The sequence below is a fragment of the Varroa jacobsoni genome, unplaced genomic scaffold, assembly GCF_002532875.2.
Source record: "Varroa jacobsoni isolate VJ856 unplaced genomic scaffold, vjacob_1.0 scaffold_799, whole genome shotgun sequence".
Taxonomy (NCBI): Eukaryota; Metazoa; Arthropoda; class Arachnida; order Mesostigmata; family Varroidae; genus Varroa; species Varroa jacobsoni.
Window position 1 is genome coordinate 178987 of NW_019213701.1, and position 20993 is coordinate 199979.

Genomic DNA, 20993 nt, shown 5'->3' on the forward strand with positions numbered 1-20993 from the left:
TTAACTATGAGAAAGACGAAAAAAAGCAACATACAGGGCCAGGTATATGTCAAGCATTAAGTACATTCAAATTGTAGCTTTAAAGCTGTAAAGTGATGTTTCCAAAAAAAATCGTGTGATTATCTACGTTTATCTTGCGTTAGTATTTGCTGATTATTAAAAAAGATCTACTTATTTCCTCTCTTTAGCTCCAGGTCAAAAATCTTTTGCCAATTAACTTCAGCTTTGCATGTATGGTATACGAATAAATGTTTCCGGTTGTATCGCAAACATATTGAGCTAGAGTTCAATTTAATTAAGCTCAATATGCTTATCGTACAAATCTTTTTCAATATTTGTTTAAATTTTATTTCTTTATTTTTATTTTATTATTTTAGATTTTCAAATTGGCTTTTGAGCTATTTTTTGCCCTCTAGCACTTCCAAAGGGTGCGCATGTAAACTGCTAGCACAGTATGGCCGAGCACCCATCGTTAATACTAAATCGTATTGATGATATAAAATAATGAACAGAGAGCCGACTTTAAAAGCTAGCCCTCAACTTTACGAGGAATCACCATATAAAGATTTCCCGTGTAAAAAAGCGTAAGTCAATTTTTTGTATACTTTGAGTTAGATAAATCTATATACTTTTTAAATATTTTGTCTGAATTCTTTTGATGTTCCCAACAATCTGACAAGTCACCTCTGGGCAACTCACAACATGAGCAGTAAAAAGAGAGAGCATATATACACAAGTATAAAGCTTCCTTTTTCAGAACGACAAAAGTGCACCTCTGTCGATTTTCAAGCATTTGTATCTTCTCTATTTCATTTGATTCCTTCAATAATTAGACAAAAATATTTCAGATCGGTTTTTTTGTGTAAAAGGGTTCCTGTTATGTTTCAAGACTGCTGCTACTGTAGGAACTACAAAGGCGGGATTTACCAAACATAGTTTGGCAATACAATTTAGGTCCATCCGCAATTCTAACGTTCAGAAGACTAATTAATTCCATTACATATACTTAGTATAAACCTTTTTTTAAATGTTAGCCAAAGCAAACGTCAGTTTTTTCTCTAAAAATCGTTCTTGTCACAAGACCTTTTTCTTATTGCCTCGAATTTTTCATCACTAATTTAAAATCTATAACTAGTATTGCATCATATAGATCAGACCGCAGTGGTAAGCTCTAATTTGGTGGGACTCTCACCCATTAAGTACTGAACTGCATTTACTAGGGTCTTAGTACGGAAGTCATTCTAATCTTACTTTAAGCTAAGGCTGCCAGGGTCGGCTGGTGGATTTGTGAATTCACTACTCGAGTCTCGGTCCATTCTTCTGTTGGGTTTTGTTTACCTTGCCTGTTGAGCTGAATCCTGTGCCGCCTTAGCACCCTATTGTTGATTTTCTCTGGATATTTCAATCTTCGCATAACCCGCCCTCAGCTTTTGAGCCCGAACATTAATAGGGGTTAGCAATAGTGGACGTGAAAACGCGTATTTGATTGAGTTTAGAGACACCACAGATAGCCACATTTAATCACTGCCTTTTCTTTCTTATACGAACCTACGCTTATGTTCTTCACCTCTATATTCTACCGCTTTCGCATTCTATTTTCCAGGGTTTCTTTTTGTACCTATATACGACCAGCCTTTTGTTTCTCGTTTACGTCTATCTTTACCTCCTGCGGCATGGCAATATACCATCAAACGGTCCTGCCGGTGGAGTTCGACGTCCTCCGCCACCTCCATTAAAACGAACCGGTGGCCTGTTAGATATGCGTAAGATAGGTCCCACCCCAAAGAGTTCCTCCGCGGCCGACAATAGCGGAGTCGTCACCTCTACGGGGGATACTGCCGAAAAATATCAAGAGCATACAGCCCTCAATGGATTCAACCGTGAGTTAGACGCCAATATATATAAAAAACTCAATTAGGTTGAGGTAGATTCTTAAAGGAAACAAGTTTTTTAATACGGGTGCAGACAACCAGCCGATTGATACTGAAGTAAAATTATCCGTTACTCAGATTGACCGTTTTCCTATGAACTTGACCGTGAATTATTCAGATATAGAATTCACAAGTAATAATTGTAAAGTTTAAGCCCGAGAACATTTTTAAAGAGAAATAAGCATGATAAAAACGATAGCTAAGTCCTACATTACTGTAGATTGTTCATATCTTCAGATACCTGAAAGGGTCAACGCAGACGTAGGAGAATGTGCGTCGAAACAAAACCTGGTCGCCAATTACATTTCAATACAGCTGACGGTTTCTATGGGCTATACAATCTAAATAAATAAATGCGAACACATATTAATCAATCGATAGACAACCTCAGGTTTATTTAGTTAAAGACATATCATGCGGATAAATCTATAGGTACGCAGTCACACTGTTTTTTCAAGTTTACTAAATAATTGCTTACAAGGGGACGGTCGGTCTAATTAAAAATGTTTACTCTAATCATCAAAATATCATGTTTATTGAATGATATTTTATTATTGAGGAAAAAAAAATTGCATGATTTCTAATTTGTGTGATTGTACAATCGTTTTATTAGTGGCAGGTTTAGGAAGCTGCATTTAGCTAATTAACTATTGATAGATACCAATCGACAGGTATAGACACGAAAGATTCGGTTCATTGTCCTATACATTGTGTGCTACAGCAAGTATAAACGTCTATATAACTACCGTTGCCTTATCTATGATCGGGAGAAAGTGCGGTACGATTTAGGTCTATGAAAACGATTAAATAAAACGTAAAACATAATCAAATTTCATTGTTCACAAAGAATTATCTTTTTATTTTAGTAGCAGATGTCTAAACGAAGGGTTGCTTTTCGAGATACCGAAAGCCGCTTTCCAAATTTTTGGATCAGATTCGAGAAAGACGAGTTCATTAAAATTGAGCTTTTGTACGCGCGAAAAAGCTTTTCATGGGATCATATAATAATGAATCATCAGTCGTTAATTCACACAACACACGTTTATGTTTCTCTATCTTTCAGAAAGTACCGACAACAATTCCGTAACACGCGTCGTGAAACAACGCACGAGTGAGAATGACCGATCACACGGAAGTTTGTTTTTACGAATTGGTGCCATCGCCTTCGGATTGGGCACGATGGTCTACAATGGACTCGAATTTGGATCGTATTTTGAGATACCTACCAGTAGCCGCTGTTATTCGCCATTGCTTGCCGTCAATCCGCTTCTTCAAATGGCGTTCACGTTTGCACAGATGTACTTCATATTTATGAATGCCAGAGTAAGTTTTCGACCTCATTTCAAAATCAATTCATTATGGTAAAAAATATTCATAACCATGTGATCATTATTCTTTGTTCAATACGATAATTATATGCATACGTCTTCTGTGCAAATGATTCGTAAATGCCGCTTGATGCAGCAGCGTCCAATGAAAATGTCGGATGTAAAACTTCAGATATCTTTTAGGTGATTTGTAAGCTACACCTAAGGGTTACGATAATACTTATTGTTCCCAAATAATCAAACATTTCTGTTTCTTGAGAATAGAACGGGCGACACCTCAGTAAACTATTAACAACGATATTTTAATCAATCATCTGCTTTTATTTAAATACGGCCTGCGAAACAACTCATACCGGGCACAAAATCTATATATATATATACTGGCGATCTTGCAGCTTCATTGGTTTTGCTTTCTCTACGATTTCGTCCGTGCAGGTCGTGTGCAGTGAGGGGAGAGTGTCTGCCGTATTTACTACAGGTTTTATGCCTTTATATGATTAAATACAATTAGTGTATAATACACTTATATAATCAGCCGGAAAAGCTAGTCTGCAACCCTTAAAACCAACACATATTATATTCCTCTGTTTAAACTCGAAAGAGTGTAAAAGGTTCGTCACAGAAGAATTGCCCCTTCGGCACCATATTTAGAGATAAACATACGCATTTGTACTTTGGCTCGATTTAATTAACGGCCAGCTGGACTAAAAGAGCCCCTTTCAAAGTGCAACGTGTATATTTGCCTCACGTATTTCTCAAAAAAATGCATAGGTTTTGCTATTTCTCACAGCTGTCAGGATATGGAAGGTACTTTGTTGCTGCTCGAAAGGAATTCCTGCAGAAACGTGCCTACCTATGTAACGCTTCACGCCACTTCAGTACACAGACGTTGTAACGAAAGAATATGATTCTGTTTCGGTATACCGGACTACCATTCTTCGCAATTACACTGGTCCAATCGTCGAAAAGGGTCGTAATAAGTAAATGTTCTAAGTTTAATGCGATTAGGCATTGCTTCAGACGGCTAGCTGCTCTCAAAAGGAGGCGAACCCTATCGACGCTAAAATTCCACGCTAGATCACCGCGTCTTTCCAAGTTTAGCGGTGTATGTCACCACTGCATTACCACGAAAACAGTTTGAAGACTGAAGTATATAGAACTTTAGTATTGTAAATAAGCTCGTATGGGTTTGAATATATGAAAATTCAGCCATTTAGACAGCGAAAACTGTTGCCGTAGAGCATTTAGTTAAAGGTTAACTATGGTTATATACATTTTCAGACACACAAAACATTTTCGACCTTTCAAATCAGAAACCTGTTTCCAAATGAATTTTTCCTCAACTATGACATTCAGTTACGTAGGCACAACAGTGCCCCAGTTTGAGGAAAAGTCTTTGTCATGACATCGTGGTATTGTATTAAATACGACTCTTCCATCAATAGTAACAATGCCTAATACCAATGAATCAAGACAAAGTACGGATTTTATATTTAGGAAAGTAAAGGCAACAGATCTGCTTGCATACGAGGTTTACTTTGATTCGAACGTCCGCATAATTGGGGACAAAAGAGTCGTAGCGAACAAAAGGCGCCTTTGAGTAGAGTTTCGAATAATGCTGGCCGATATTTATTATGTAGATGAGAAATAGAACTGACAAATGAAATTAGATAAATAGATCTCTTGTTTCACAATTATTTCCTTTTGTAAATGCTAGCTGATGTGTACGTTTCTGGTTGGCAATGCCAGGAAACATGCGTCTCTGCTGTTGTATACGTGAGTCGCTAACGCAATTTGTAAACAAATCCAGTAATGTTGAAATTTGCGCTTACGTCAGTCAAGTATTTTTGCTGAGATCAACTTCAATAACGATTCGCTCTTCCTCTTGCAACAATTTAAAGTCGAATAGTTTCTAAGTTTTTGCTTAAAACTTTTCAAGGCTGCATAAGAATACTTTGGATCTAATGTATAGCTGAAACTCCACAGCGATATACCTACGTTAGGACGAAAAATACAATATGTCTTATTATAGACCAGAAGAACATAGACGATTGTTGTATGCGCACCTGATAGAAGCGGATGCGTGTAATGTATGGCATTTAACTTGCAACTGTACTTGATGAATTTTAACTACTACTACTATGGATTAAGCCACTAATTTATTGAAGAAATATCCCAAATTTATAAAAATAAATAAAACACAGTAAATATGAATGAACCGTTGCCTCTTTGACGGTAGCAATACTACCTACATTCTGTTCTAATTAAATTTGACTTTTTTTTTATTTACCATGAATCTGAACCGTGATCTATTATTCCGAGTTTACCCGGGAGAAGGCCCACGGCATAACTGGGCCCATTTCAGTCGTCTGCCGAAATTCGCAAAGGAAGCGCTCACACTGCTTCAATGTAACGTGCTACATTCCATGTGTCTTTTGCTCACTTGTTGGCTATCCGATCTCTGGGTTTTGCTGGACCTATCTGGGTTCTTTCCAACATATTTGTAACACGACATGGTAGCATGTACCACGGTAACCATTTACTACACAATGAGCTGAAATTCGAATGAGCGATAATCGCCTCTTCATCTGGTCAACATGGAACATACTCAAAGAAATGCGGCTTTGTCAACTCGTTCCAAAAGGAATCATGTTAATAATTTCAAACCTGGCGTGGACACACTTCGCTCCTTGTTGGAGAGTCAGTCATTTAACGGATACATAAACTTGAAAAAATGAAAAAGTTATCAACGTAAACATCATGTTCGTTTACTACTATGACGAACAAGTTAGCAGCATGTAGCATTCTACTTCAAGTAGTCGTTAAAGTGAAATGAGAAAAATGCGTTTTGCAGAACCAATCTACGCCTAATGACATTATCTTTCTCAATCTCTTAAGTTCTTAAAATCAAGTTTGATTATTTTGCATAATATTTAAGTAAGGCCTTACAAACCGCACGAAGCAAACAGAAATTCATAAAACCGGCAAGCTATATATCCATCGTAAAGCTTTTTAATCTTCTACAAAAGAACGTGCGCTTGGTTGAGACAGTTATGATTATAACTAACAACCTAATTATTAACATTTTTTCTATAATATTAAAAGTCACCCACTCATCCACGACTACTATGAGTCTTTCCAGGCAACATATCGAATAATTAAATACCTGTTATAGGCCCGTGTTTTTACAGTCATGATGATCTTGCGTGGATCGTGTGGAGCATACAATAGTAAGCAGTGAGCAAGTAGAAACAGAAATGTCTTGTTTGTACTTGAGTCTGTATGAACATATTGGCCATTGTATCTCTTTAAAGCCATCCAATTGAATTATGAAAATCATAACGCAGAATAAGTCGCCATTTCAGACACAAGTTTCTGTCCATATTGGTTTTAGTACAACTTATCTTTCGTAGGAACTCTGCAGCTTGCACGTAGCAGGCACTTATCAAATTAATGGTTCTCTGTTCTCAGTGATGTTTATATAACTTCACTCATGGAAGTAATACTGGGCAAGCTACAACTGGCAAAATTGTTGGTTTCTATGCCAATCTTTAACAATTTATGGTGTTCGCAGCGAGCTTTATACCTTTTGCCTCAATAAGCATATATTATACCGCATGAGATAAGATTGTTTTCCCTTATGGTTATCTATAATTAGAACAGGCAATGTGGCTACCGTAATGTATGTGGCCTTTGTCGTTTCAGTTAAATATACAAAAGTTCAAGGTTGTAGCCCGCTTTGGGTTAATGCACATTGTGGCTACGAATATCTGCGTTTGGATCCGTACCCTAGGCAAAGAAACCTTGCAGGAAATACTATCGCATGAAGTTGATACTACGAGGAACGGGTCCGTCGCCATCGAAGATGCTGTACTCACGTTTCGCGCTAGAGGTAACCTATGATAGAACAAAAGATATCATTATACAGGTTATCTAATGAAAAGATTTTCTTTATACGCATCTGAAACTATGTTTTTCTCAAGACTACTCATTTCTATATCCTCTGAAATCGAGTGTGGGTTATATACAATGCCTACCCCCCACTGGACGCGTTTTAAATACTCTTATTTATTTTCGCTATACTTTGAATAAAAAAATTAATATTGATTTTTGTTTTATTTAAATTATGCAGGCGCACCTTTTATTCAAACGGTAATACTAAAGGCGATCGTAGAACCACTGGTCATCTGTTATTAACTTCTTTGCCGCACACGGTGTGGCTGGGTGTGGAACAGGCAAACATGGCAACTTAAACCATGAAAATGCGTTATATCAGTCAGCATTTGATTGCCATAAATATAAACAGTTTTACATCGAAGTCAAATGAATAGTTTTCTATCGTAAGTGAAGATACTTAAGCTACGATACGCCACAGTCAGAAAAGAAGTTTCAGTTGTGTTTTAGTGTAGGCTCTGGTGGTGCTTTACACATGAGTCCCATTACATATACAAGTGAGGAGCGACTATATATAAAAGCCCGTTTCGACATTATATGGCGACCTGTAATAATTTGTTGATATGTATCATTATTTAAAATATTGATCGCCTTCGGTTATTAGAGTCAGCAGAATTTTTGCAGTATATGGAGCACTGCTTTGATCAAGAAATGCCTCTTTCGATTTTGCCCGCTTCGCTGCTTTTCGAAAATGACCTATCGTTCACACCATGTTGCCATAATCGCTGGTCCTGCGAATGTCGTCTTATTGTATAATTATAGCTAACAGAAGTGAATCATGCGAACGGGTGGATATTATGGGCACGATTGTTGTGGATGCTTCACCTTTTCTTTACCCGTTCATCATTGAATACTCCCTAATTTCTGCTGCTGTCCTGTACGTCATGTGGAAAAATATTGGAAAAAACCCAGTGTTTCAGGTGAGTGGTGAAACTGTACGATATAATTATTTGCATTTCGAAACCTTTAAGTACATGTTATTTTTTTATTCTATTCGTGGCGCTATGTTAGACGTAAAAAATTATCCTTAGGAATAATAAACTGTTCTTTCATACTGAAGGCTTAGTTTGTTTCTCTTCAAGCAACTGTATTTTAAGTAAATGCAATTTTTGGATCGATCTGTATACCGTTTGCGTACAGTACAGGAGCGGGTTTTGAAATAATCAATTCTTTATTCAATAATTGTGTAATTTCGGCAGCCTGCGTTAGACATCAAGTCCATTTTTTAATAATAAAATATCTGACCCTTTTGTATTTAGTGTAATCTTTAACCAAATAAAAAGCAATACAAACAGCTGTTCTTTTTCTAGCCTAGAAATATGATTTATTATTAAGGAAATATTATTAACTAATTACAAAGACAATAGTCAAATCCTACTCGGCATTTAAATTTAAAACCATGAATTAATCATTCGTGCTTTCGGATATTACCCAAGAGCTATCAGTTTTGGTAAACTATAATTATAATTATTATAGATCAAATAGACGATGTACGTCTGTCAATAAGATTAGATTCCTAAGTTGTTGTAAAAAAAAATAAATAAAAATAAAGCGTCAATGTATGAAGCGCTTAATATGGAACCGTTGTCTCAACAGTTTTAACAGTTTAACGTATGACCTCATAGATATCAAAAGACGTAAATAAATGCCACTCGTCTTTACTGTAGCTTTTTTCAGAGAAGAGCAAAGGATAAACCCGTAAGTCAAGGGTTAAACACGCATGGACATATCTATCAATTTGTTTTTCATTCAGTTTGGCTAAACACTAACTACATTCCCATGTTAAGCTCAGTGTTCAAGCGGTACAATCGCCTACAACGCGCATAAATACTCGTTGCTTGCAAATAATCCGTGTATAATAGTATATTCATAATAATAACATCTTAATGTTATTTTCATGACAATGGTAATTAGAACGAGCATTCGTAAAACTGAAGTGTTGGCATTACAATGGAGAAGCTTGTGAATAATCTAAGAAGCCCAAAAGAAACCAAAATTTTGGTGCTAGTGCTCCTTACTCGAAGAATGTTCTAATTCATTCCTGTCCAGTTTACCCGGCACTCCGGTGTTACTTGCATTAACTTGTATTTTTTTGAAATAGTTCTAAAACTCTCTCTTTTGTGATACATAGAAAAGGTTTGTATGTTACCTGAATAGCCCGTTTCTCCCAGAAAGAAGAAAAAACCATGAAGGTATTTTCTAGGACAGCTTGAATGTACGTGACAAACAAATATGCTCGCATATAATAGAGTCCTGGTAATGATCGCTGAACAAATCAGCAGCAATAGAATAATACTCCTTATTAATTATTAACCAAAAAGTACTTAATAATGAATAAAATGGGTTACTTGCCGGCATGGCATGAATAATTCTTCTAGGAAACTCCGAGCGTTTGCCAGGTACCACTTCATCTAAAAAATTCAAATTCAATAATTCTACACGAGGCATTAAATTATTCGAAATTATTATCTAGAAATTAATTACAATACGTTTTGCATTATTCAGGAAAGAGCCTCGGCTGAGTGAATGTTAACGCAAAAACAACACCATTCGTGTCACTCCATAGAACATATCAATTTCAATTTGATTTTCATTTCTGTATAATTCATTTTTGTTTGCGTTTGTTGACAGCGAAAACAATAAACTATAACTAATATTCCATTTTCTATAGTTTGATTTATATATTTAAAAGTAATATATCGGCACTGAATTCGTCTGCAGTATTATTTATGCTTGTTCGGACGTTCGTTGCTGACTTCTGCTCACGATAGGTGGAACGGCCGCCTGCCACAGATCATCCGAGTGTGGATGAACAGATATCGCGTACGTCGTCATCCTTATTCCAGACCTTCTCCGGAAATACGGGCGGCACGACGCTTCTTTCATCAGTTGGGGGTATTCCTGTCCACCAGACGGTGAACTGTGCCGGTTCGTCGAAAGGCCTATTTCTCGGCTTGTTGATGTTGGTCTGTTCAACTATATGTTTGATCGTGTTTTTCGTTCTCGTCCAACATAAGCGATACGAGTTGATAGCCATCTACATGTCGGATGTATCACACTGTGGAATTAAGACCCTCACGACTCTGGCGATTCTGATCGGATTCATCAGGGTTAGGTAATAAAGGATAAATGATTCGAGTGTGATCCAATACAACGGAGAATGTCTTACGTCTGTTACAGCCGTAGTTAGGCATTGCTACAGGCAGCTGTGTCATGGCAGCAGGCAGCGATATGCGTCTACGTCCTGTTTCTTACCCAGTTACCACTGTCCACTAAGTTTAGGAAACATAAAGAGTGCTATGCCAATTGTATAGCACCACAAACCAGTTCTTATTAAAATACTAATTGATCTTTAATAACGAATCTTTGTGTTAATGTTTGAATAAGCCATATATTCGCTGCGTAAATAGTCTAACTTCAACTGTTCTGGTCCTTATTTGATGCTACTGGACATTAGACATACGAATCCTTCTCGAATTATCATAGAGACACTTAGGCTAGACAGTTGTAATCGTTGTCAGTGAGGTACATTGGCAAATGTATGGAAAATCCTAAAAATTTGATGTTGTCGCAACAACAATAACATCAATCCAGGCATACGATATGTAGTCTTGTGCGCTTCCAATTTCAGACACCTACGATTTCATCCGGACCGCAATGATCACCTAAGGTCAATCCTTTTGAGCGTTTCATCATTCGGTCTTTATGTTTACTCTGTGTTCGGTATCGTCGCCGGTACGCACCCACAGATTTAATATTCCTTTAAAGTTGGGCATATACTTGAATAAATAAGCGTCAGTTTAACTCGGCTTCTATTGAAATGAGGCCATTTGAGCGATAGACGAATTCGGGGACATAATTATTAACAGTCAAAAAATACTAATGCGTACATTCATTAATGCTCATTATTCCAGGAGCCCTTCTCCCAAAAGAACATGTGCCGAACTCTCTCTTGCTCCTTACGTCCATTTTGACGATTGTCCAGGTACGTTATGTGCGTGCTGACTGTTACGTTTTGTGCTGTCGAAGATTTCAGTATTCCTATGTTGGTATATATCTAATGACATAGGTTGGATTTTTGACGGTTTATAAGTTAAAGGCCGCCTATGTTTTCAGCTTTAGAAGACCATAAGTCTGTCACTGATAATTGTCTTGAAAATGCCCTTGAATCAGCCCCGGTCTACTGGACCTAGTTGGGACTGTTAATTCAGTGTGAGAATCAAGTGTCGCTGATTACTAAACATCGTTCAGAATTAACAACGGTTTTTTCATACTCTTTTAGATAACCTTACAATCCCTATTCATAGCAGACGTGACCTGTCGTTCAACCTACCTGCCCGAGCACGACAGAACAAAGCCAGGTCGGCAAATAGTCACGTTTCTGTTAATTTCTAACCTCACCCTCTGGATCATCTATACCTTCGAGATGCAGAAGGTTGAGGCGAGTCCGGTACAACTCGGCTTCTATGGATTCTTTGCGTGGACCTTTATTATACGCTCATCGCTTCCACTCAGCATTTTCTACCGGTAAGGTTAGATTATATCTGAGCTAGCAGCCTTCTACTATATATTTACGATCTATTTTCTTGGCCATTACAACATATATAGTTTCAATGTACCTTTCAATAAAGTCATACGGGATCTAAAGTCTATTCTGTTCATTGTATATTAAAAAAGAGTTTATCTGGAAGAAAATGCGTGTGTGTTAAGAACATTTTGCAAAATCATGTGTCGCCTTTTCCACACATACCCATATTGTAATGATTACACGTATAATATCAATCGTCATAACTTATAATTAGCATGCTTGATTATTTAGTACTAGATAGATTGTAACATGTCACACAAAACACTGATAGCAGCTACTGCTCGGCATAACGGCCGTATAGCTGTCTATGAAAAGTGGAATAAGTGTTGTAAGTACAAATCTACAACTACTTCATCAATATCACGTCATTGCCCTCTGTATACCTGTTTTTGCTTCGTTTTAGATTTCATTCATCGGTTACGTTTGCGGAAGTATGGAAGAACTCCTACCGAGACATTACTCATTAATTACAGTAATTAGGAGTAATGATGCATTTGATAAGCACCCATAATTGCCTATGGCATTGCATGCTATGTCATGGCTTTAAGGAAACACTCTGTAGACATAGCATAATTATGTATTCCGGACAGCCAAGGACCAAAGTATTCAGAGCCAGAGCGGAAACCATTTTCTACACCACGCGAAGGCGGGCCGATAATCGTAAAAAGACGAAGTGACATTTTTGTATGGATATTTTGTACTAACAATAGCTCTGATCATATTCCGAGGCGCCTCAGCCGGCAGTTGGCGTCGGTAATTCTAAATCTTACCGTTTTTAGTCGCACTTCAACTGTCAATGATATTGATCTCCGTTTCAACCAAGTGTGAGCGCTCATCGGCTGGCAAAACGGTCGATTCACGGGCCGGCGCTCGACTTTCAAGCGGCAAAAAGCCAAGAAGACACGTTTATCAAAGATATTAAAAGAGCAAGTATTTCCTGTTCGACTGACACAACAATAAAGTATTAGAGTTCTGTCAATCATAGATAGGATGTTCCCATTGACTGCATTAGGTAAGTTATGTGGAAAAACGTAAATGTACACATATTTGTTTTCGTATTGTTCTAGTTACTGTAGATAGGGAATCGCCTATAGCTAGACGGCATTTTGAGTACAACTGGCTGGCGGGGTTACTCATGTACGCTAATTTAAATATGTGACTACGCTACAAATAATATGAAAAATAATTTACTCCTTAGAGAGTAAAAGCAATCACTCGAACGACAATAATAATAATAATAATAATAATAATAACATGTGTTATCTTTTCTTGCTCAGTATGAAGCTCTTGACTAACTCGGAGTCATATATTAACCAGCTCGTAGATATATTTTGATCTTGTACCAGAAGAGTAGGACCAATCCAAAATGAGCAATCTGAGTTTAACTTTTAATGATAACTATGGCTTTTTTAAACTATGAAAAAGCGTAATTCTTGTTTCCTGCATCACTTAATTTTGCTATCATTCGTATCCGGTCTCGTACAGAGTGACCTTAGGAGAACTGAACATCACAGTCTGAGATCAGAGGAGCATCGCAGATGTTGAAGGCCACAGTCTTATCAGGAAGTCATCTCCAAAGTTCTGTGCTCCAAAATATTTGATATCTAATAAGTTTTAGAACTCAGAGTAAATTTGAGCAAAAAATCGCCATGCCAGCTAAGCAGCTTTTTCGTAAGTTATTCCAAAGATAAAGATATTTCTAAGAATATTTACTCCCGGGACCCAACAGCTCTTTAACCCCGTTCTCAATTAGGGGTCGGGCATAAATAAATGCCGTCTATTTTGTGCTTTTAACCAACATCATCACAAACCACTAAAATTCTAAAGAAACATCACTTCTACACATACTTGTAAGCATGAATTAGATTGGTAGAACGTGCGCGCATCAATCCGATGCTTTCCGCCGTTGTTGCCAAAATCAGCAGCAGTTGAAGTTTATTATGAAGAACAATTATAGTCCGTGTAAGATTGATACTTGATTGAAAATATATAGAGGAGTGTAATGTGTACTTTATCAGCACCATTGTACCAGTCGATCGGCTTGATTATTATTGGCGATAACATCTATGACTGAGGACGCGTTATTGATATCATTATTTTGTGACAATTACTATGAACAAATATAACACGGACTTATTTTATTATATATCAATTGCCTTGATCTTGTTTACATAAAGACAACAAAGAGAAACCAAGCAAAAAATACTGCATACGTTATACTCGACTACGAATGCATGTTTTGTAATGAGCGGCATATAATAGAAATAGAAATAAATGTGACAATTTTTTCGACCTGAAGGCCAATAATAATGCTATTAGTCAGACTCTTACGTGATTACGTCAAAGTTAAAAAAGTACTTCGCATATTGAAGAAATCCTCTTGAATAAATTTAAGCCTTTTGCATCAAAATTTTTAAGCATATCTGCAGAGCAAAATTCGTAGACGAAAGTAGCGGCGCGTTATTATTTCGAAAGAATTACTACATTCCTAATTGTTTCTATAACGGGTCTGTGCTTTATCTAAAATCTGTACTTATAACCTGTTGGTAGGCAAGCGAGGGCAATCGCGTGATAACGTCGTCGCACGCAGCAAAAGCGAGTACTTCATTAAGTTGCAAAACGAAATTCAATAATTTTAAAAACTAAATATTTGTGAGAATAATTTTTAAGTAATTTACATAGAAATACGCAACAACTTAGAAAGCCTGTCATGCGTATAGATGTTTCAGAATAATATAAAAAAATACGTAGCTATTCTTTAAGTGTACTTTTGCAAAACTCGTAAAGCGTACGGCTAAAACTGGATGTCTCTCAAAGAAACATACGGAGCCACGTGTGGAACAAAATGCATAAGTCTTCAGCTCAAGTCAGTTCAATGAACCGAACAACACAGGCCAGAGTAAAAGCATCACTCGTTTCTTGAAATGTAACAATTAAAAATTGAATATCTATCTAATTGAAAACAATGTAATATATATTATAGAAAATACACTATAGCCTTGCGCAAAGAAACTCTGGACATTCTAAGGCCGGAAGTTATCAGATACCCCAGATCGAGGGTCCGTCAGATAGACATACCCATAATTACCGACAGTAAAGTGATCCCTGAAACAGCATTACTGAATATGTTTGCAGTATGAGTTAAGTATCTATATATAGATGTTTACGTTCTATTTGCCCCAGGCTTCTTGTATTGTTTAAGAATTGGCGAGCTTCTACGTAGTGAAACCTCCTATTACAAACACTATCCAAATTGTTTCTAGGTAAATTGCTAAATTAGCGTGACCTCGTTTCAGCGTTATATACATATAACGTGATAGTGCTTCGTTTGTTGCTCGATTAACTTTGAACTGCAAAATTAAGTTTAAAAAAAAATTTAATTTGATCCATCTATTTAAAAACTTCTGGTTGACCACATGTTTCTAAATTGATGGGATTACGAATACCTTTGGAACTGTTGTATGTCGACACGAATCGAATAAAACTTGCTCATACTTTCGAATCCTCCAAACAAGAAGTAATAGGTGACCGAATGATCACCTCATGATGCACAATGCACTCTGTGGCTTACTCGGAGCTCTCTCTTGTTCACGGAAGCGATTTATCGAAATGTATAAACACTTCGGTTCTAAGCACAGTCACAACCTAAAAGAGCGAAGGCTTATCCTTAGCACATTAAAAATCGAGCCACAAAAAGTTGCGTTTATAAATTGCCGGTACGAGGTAAATTTCTTAGAAAAAATGCTTCCATTGGCACCGTTGAGTTGTGGATATTCTTGTTGCTTGTCCGTGGAATGTATACAGCCACTCAGTATCGAAATTAAATTTCGTTAATATTGTGTATATAATGGAGATTATATTGCCGCACGATCTACACCTCGACATCCCAAAGTCATGTATGATCAGAATAAAGTAATCGTATGTTAGTTTCTTCCTTCCGCAAAGAATTACATACACTCTGCACTGTCAGGAAGGAAGCCAGCGGTCGTAGTCTAAGTCCTGTCAATGACACATACTACATGATAAGTACAATCAAATGAAAGGAACATAATCGTCGTTACCGTAGCACATTAGTTCTATTTTTCTAATATGTTATAGTCAGACATCGCATAGCATTCAAAAAGACTTGTAAAACATAGCATTTTTATAGTAAAATTTGGCTTCAATTCGGTACTTTCTGCAATCTGGCAAAGCCAAATAGAACTGCGAGAGAATTAATTACAGCTAGGAAGACATTCTCTAAACTTGTATCTTCTTATTTTAAGGTTGACTAAAGGCATATTCTGCACACTGCAAATACTACAAAAAGCCGTAGATCTTTGATTCTTTACTTGCGCAACGAAAAACTCTATGGAAATGAATGTCTTGAGCATCACGTCGAACCCCGGATAGCGAAAGATTTTGTGGAACATAGGCTAGCAATCTCGCACACCCGCTTCTTCCGTTTCGAAATTCCGCCATCTTCTAGCATGCAATAGCGGTAACTCGAAAAACAGCTGGACCCTGTTGATGTTGTATCGTATTGTTGTCACTACATATGGTTTTGGAATCTGAACGCACTGGGTATATCGTAGCGGTGGACCCTGTCCAGTTTGACGTTGACGGGTGATTGCAGGAGAGCCCTAATTCGCGTTAGGTAGCGCAGCTGTGTGGAGAAAAGAACCAAGGAATGCTATTGTGGAATTTGCTTCTCTTTTCATGCGCTAGCCATTTCTCCTCCGGCTTCTGCATATAAATTTATTCAAGATTTCGTCTCTCAAATGTTTCTTGGTGGTTAGTTGCGTTTTGACGTTTGCCTTCAGTTCGTTGTTGTAAATGTTTTTCACCATCAGCCGTATACATCTTGAGATCCGGGAGAGGGGACAGCAGAGGTTTAAATTTCACTAGAACTTGAAGCCACGCACACCGTCTGGACTACTCGAGAAACTGGGCAACGAGTGACAGGAAGAGCCTATAGAAGAAATCCTCGACTGTACAAATCGACAAAAAGTATAAGTGATGTAAGCATTGAACAAAGATCACTGTTACTTGGAATACATACGTCTAGCAGAATATTTGGCAACGCATATGACAGCGGGGCGTACAAATGTCAGCTTTTGTGGGTGGACAACCGGAGGTACACAGCGCGTTTCGGTCTGCAGTGCTGTGGTTAGCTATGAGTTAGCTCAAAGCTTTTCCAGTTGCTCATCTACAGCCGATGGTATCCAAAGCAAGTAAAGCACATGAATAGATATCGGATTGTCAACTATTATTGCTATGGCCTATCGTTAACGCCTACCGCTTTTTAGCTGTTGAAAGCTGACGTAGATTTCGGTGTCATTTCGCAACGCTTCCCAGTGGGTGGCATCGAATTAGTGAAGATTGTTAACGACATTCGCCCGCACACATCCAGCTGAAACAGCATCACTCCATTGCTCACCCACGAGAAGAAACACTGTACACACAGAGTAGCCCCCTTCCATCTCGAGTTAGGCAAGCGACCGTATTTTTGGTAAAGAAACTAAACAGCGTTAGATAGGATTCTTTTCTGCTATGGTGAGCTCCGTCTGTGTTGCGCTGTGCGAGACCTCGTTGAACGTCTTTCGTATATTTTTGCTGCTGCATATATAGAAGTACATCATATATATTTATTTGTTACTAGCTGTGAGTAGAACAAGATGTCATCATCGTCGTACTTGTCGACAACCTTGTTGCACCTTGATCGCGGACGCGGGGTCGAGGCCGTGTAGGAGGGCGACAATGGATCGTTCGATCAACAGCTCCGGGTTGGTGATCAACCACAACAGCGGTCCATCAGTCGAGCATCAGCGGCCAGCCTTGTTAACGTCTATTGCGGCTCTGATCATCTCAGTAGCGGTGGAGGACCTGAATTTGGCCTAGGTCACCAACTAAGCGGCCTGTCCAGTATCGACCGAGAGTTCTCTTTGGCATCATCGCTTAGTATCACTGATCTAGGCAGCAACATCAGCCTCCGAGGCATTGCTTTAGGTGTACCAGAAAATATTTCAAGAACTGGGCCTTCGTCAAATTCGTTGGGCGGTAACAGTGGTGTTGGTACTGTCCCCATAATGGAGTTGTTTACGCGACGTAAACCCGCCCTTCCAACTCGGCCTCAGCCGCCGGCCTTCGAACAGATCGAGGAGGATCTCACTTGCTCACCAGCAGATGTCGTATTTTCGCTGCAGCCTGATTGTATCTCGTTTCAGGCAGCACCGGGTCTTCCCCCCCAGCAGACACCGCCATCCTCGGTAATGGCTTCAACGATTAACTCGAACGCAAGTCGTCCAAACGTGTCCAATGGCCAACTGCCAGGGTCAGGATTTACTGGAGGTACAAAGGATAGCGGAGCTAGTTCCGTTGCACAAGGAAATCTTGGTTTGAGCGACTCTGAGGGTTGTTATCAACGCGTCAGGCAGTTCATTGAAATGAACGACAGGGTGGCCGGCTTTGCAGAGGTATGTATAAGTATATGTCAATTACACAGCAATGTTGCTTTGCTATGCCTTGCAAAATGAAATGTGCTGAATATATATGTATAACATGAATAGCCAGAAATATGCGGTCTCAGTTGTTTGAGCTGCAGTTTACAGTATCAACCTTGATCTTGCAATGCAGCTGTTTCTAATCAAGCTTATGTTAACTTCTATCTATATTAACAGGTGCTTCAGAAAAAGACGGATCGACTTCAGAGTATGCGACAAGAATTGGACACAGAGATGGAGCGAGTGAAGCGATCCCTACAGAATCTACCGTAGATATCTTATACATACTGTGAATATCGCTAGGGGAACCGTGCTAAATACAATACCTATATTTCTCGTAGCTCATACTGCGTTCATCATAGGGTTCGTCTAGATAATTGGCCACCGATGTAATGTTTTGTTCCAAACACTATCCTGCATTATACCTCTTGACGTGACACTGTAGAACCAGCAGTTATAGCAGGGTTCTGCAACACACGCGTATATATAATACGCTGGATGTAGTAATAATAATTATCGCTTAGATATAATACGAGTTATAGTTATTATCGCTTAGCTCTTTTGGGAGGCTGATGCTCCGAAGCCGATCCCGTAGAAATGAGGCTCTCTGACGCCGCCACAAACAAGAGAAAAGCAGCTGACGCTTGTAAAGAGTTATTAAAGTCCGAGATGATGAACTGGAAATAAAGTAGTCGACGAAACGATGACGCAATGCTACAGTGTTCGGTACAATGAATGAAAAGCTACGAACATCGCTATTGTCTGCGTGGTAATTTTATGTTGTTGTACATTCAGCGCAATGACCACAAAAGGAACAGTTGAAAACAATGTAATGCCAGTGCTAACGTAACAGTAATTAATGTAACTAAACAACAATAGCTCATATTGACGATGTGTTCCAGTAAAAGGTTGAGTATATTCCGTTTTTACTTAGCAATACCAGCTACACATACAGACGTAATAGTTAAGCACTGGATATTGTTGTCAGCTTGCTGGTATTATCTTCGAGTAATCGTTACTTTTTGTATAATTTTTTAGATAGAATTACGATAAATATCACTACGAACACTATGAAAACAGTATAGAAACCGTGTCATAGTGAACAGCATGCAACAACAATAGTGCTGTATGCACTACAAAAATAACCCAATAAGAATAGAAGTCGGTATATATATATATATATATATATATATATACACTCATAAGTCTTTTCTGTTGCCCAAACAGAATTTCAGGATTCTCAGAATTCAAATGCCTAGAGGCCGGCTCTCATCTGTATGGGCTGTCCGCTTTTCATTATTGTAACAGATGCTCGTTCTATAGGCATTTGCTCCGACGAAGATTTGCTAGCAACTAACACTAAGATCAACAATAATGTTCATAATTATAATAACTAAACAAATGCAATAAAACCACAGTAATTGTCTATTAGAAGTATCTGTGTAGTCATTCCTTTAGACCTGTATGCGCAATGACTTTCTGTGTGCAAGAAAATATTGGATCGTTTAGTATACAATGTGACAAACATCTCGTATTTCAAAATGGCGGTATTACGGTACAACCATTCACCGCATGCTTTGTATTCAAGGTTCTATTGTACTCTGTAAAATCAGAGGCCTTCCCCTCGGATTTGTCACTCGAGCCTTTAGCAGTGAGTTAGAGGGAGTCATGGGAACTTGGCAGATTCGACTGGTTTGGAAGTATAAGTTCTACCTTAGCACTTGAGGGGCGAAGGCAGCTCGCTATATACGGTGAAAATTTTCAAAAAATTCCGAAGCGAAATTTTGAGTTTGAAAATGAGTCTCGTGGAACACTGTATTGAATACTATGGCAGACACTAATCCATTTCAAAATGCATAGGTGCTAACATTTAGGTTTAATCGCTATGAAAACACTATCCATCTTAATATGATTAATAACATATACAAATTGGACATATGTTTGCCGCATGAGCCCGAATCAAATACGAGACCCTTGCTTCTCTTTGTTCTCACGTTGCAACAGTGACCCATTCTTGCACTGAATCACAGCTTGTGATGAAAAGTTCATCTTCTAGGAGAATTGCAGAATGTGCCATCTGTGGTTGGATGTTGTAACTGAATCGGCAGGACTTCGTTCTAAAACAAATACGCAGCCGTAAAACGTACGGTGCCTGTCTAATAATATCTTTTTATCGTCGATTATGGCTGAAATGAACTGTTAGCGATTGAAGGAAGTAACGAAAAACTTTTTTCTTAAAGAGTACGAATTAGTGAACTGAAATAAATTATCTCTATTGCACAAAAAAGCTTAACCTCGCAATGCAACAATCAGAGAGTCTAAAGTGCAGCAGTTACAGTTTTTGTCATCCACCGAATTCGTCGAACCTAGTTTCCATATTATTATTATGTCTTTCGAAACTACGACAACTTTTTAATTATAAAATTATTCAAATCTCAGCTTGACGTTGTAATTGCCCTTTGAGAATTCATATACTCTCATACCTCAGGCTTCTAAAGCAACGGGCAAATAAGTGATCATCTAAATAGCAGGCGGTTAAAAGTAATAATGGTGCATATTTCGATTAGAAATAAAAAGCTAAACCTCTGAATAAGGTTCGAAAAGTTTACGGTGTTACGTCGAATACTATATATATATATATATATATATATATATATATATATGATAAACACCTTTTAGGACAACATTTGAAAAATATTAAAACCGATTG

The 20993-nt window shown here is 38.0% G+C and overlaps 2 protein-coding genes and 1 long non-coding RNA gene across 11 annotated transcripts in view; 2 read left to right on the forward strand and 1 right to left on the reverse strand.

Annotated features, from left to right (window-relative positions):
- OtopLa (proton channel otopetrin-like a) overlaps positions 1-14111 on the forward strand; it is a 31126-nt gene extending 17015 nt beyond the window's left edge. For 4 of the 9 annotated variants that reach the window (XM_086969859.1, XM_022839427.2, XM_022839425.2 and 1 more), the window contains 9 exons: positions 1604-1880; positions 2995-3254; positions 6965-7151; positions 7976-8133; positions 9985-10328; positions 10845-10948; positions 11128-11198; positions 11496-11740; positions 12205-14111. In XM_086969859.1, coding sequence (XP_086825985.1) covers positions 1604-1880; positions 2995-3254; positions 6965-7151; positions 7976-8133; positions 9985-10328; positions 10845-10948; positions 11128-11198; positions 11496-11740; positions 12205-12268 — 1710 coding nt within the window. In that variant the 3' untranslated portion in view covers positions 12269-14111. Of the gene's footprint in view, positions 1-1603; positions 1881-2994; positions 3255-6964; positions 7152-7975; positions 8134-9984; positions 10329-10844; positions 10949-11127; positions 11199-11495; positions 11741-12204 lie in introns of those variants that run through there. The other 5 variants (XM_022839426.2, XM_022839436.2, XM_022839432.2 and 2 more) reach the window with 5 other exon arrangements.
- LOC111263923 (uncharacterized) overlaps positions 1-16262 on the reverse strand; it is a 33417-nt gene extending 17155 nt beyond the window's left edge. Inside the window, exons 1-3 of the long non-coding RNA XR_002682532.2 lie at positions 16133-16262; positions 15757-15800; positions 15248-15446 (exon numbers count right to left, since the gene is read on the reverse strand). This is a non-coding gene — a long non-coding RNA (uncharacterized LOC111263923). The remainder of the gene's footprint in view (positions 1-15247; positions 15447-15756; positions 15801-16132) is intronic.
- An 81-nt stretch (positions 16263-16343) lies between these two features.
- Positions 16344-19717, forward strand: LOC111263921 (uncharacterized). Its single transcript, XM_022839440.2, has 3 exons — positions 16344-16801; positions 17443-18256; positions 18461-19717. The coding sequence occupies exons 2-3, from the start codon at positions 17870-17872 to the stop codon at positions 18554-18556; spliced, it is 483 nt and encodes a 160-aa protein (XP_022695175.1). The 5' UTR covers positions 16344-16801; positions 17443-17869; the 3' UTR covers positions 18557-19717.
- The last annotated feature ends 1276 nt before the right edge of the window (positions 19718-20993 follow it).

Excerpts from the sequence above, each read along its gene's own strand:
- LOC111263921 (XM_022839440.2), top strand. The coding sequence starts at position 17,870 with ATGGAGTTGTTTACGCGACGTAAACCCGCCCTTCCAACTCGGCCTCAG. Across the intron at positions 18,257-18,460 it reads GGGTGGCCGGCTTTGCAGAG|GTGCTTCAGAAAAAGACGGA; the intron begins GTATGTATAAGT and ends CTATATTAACAG.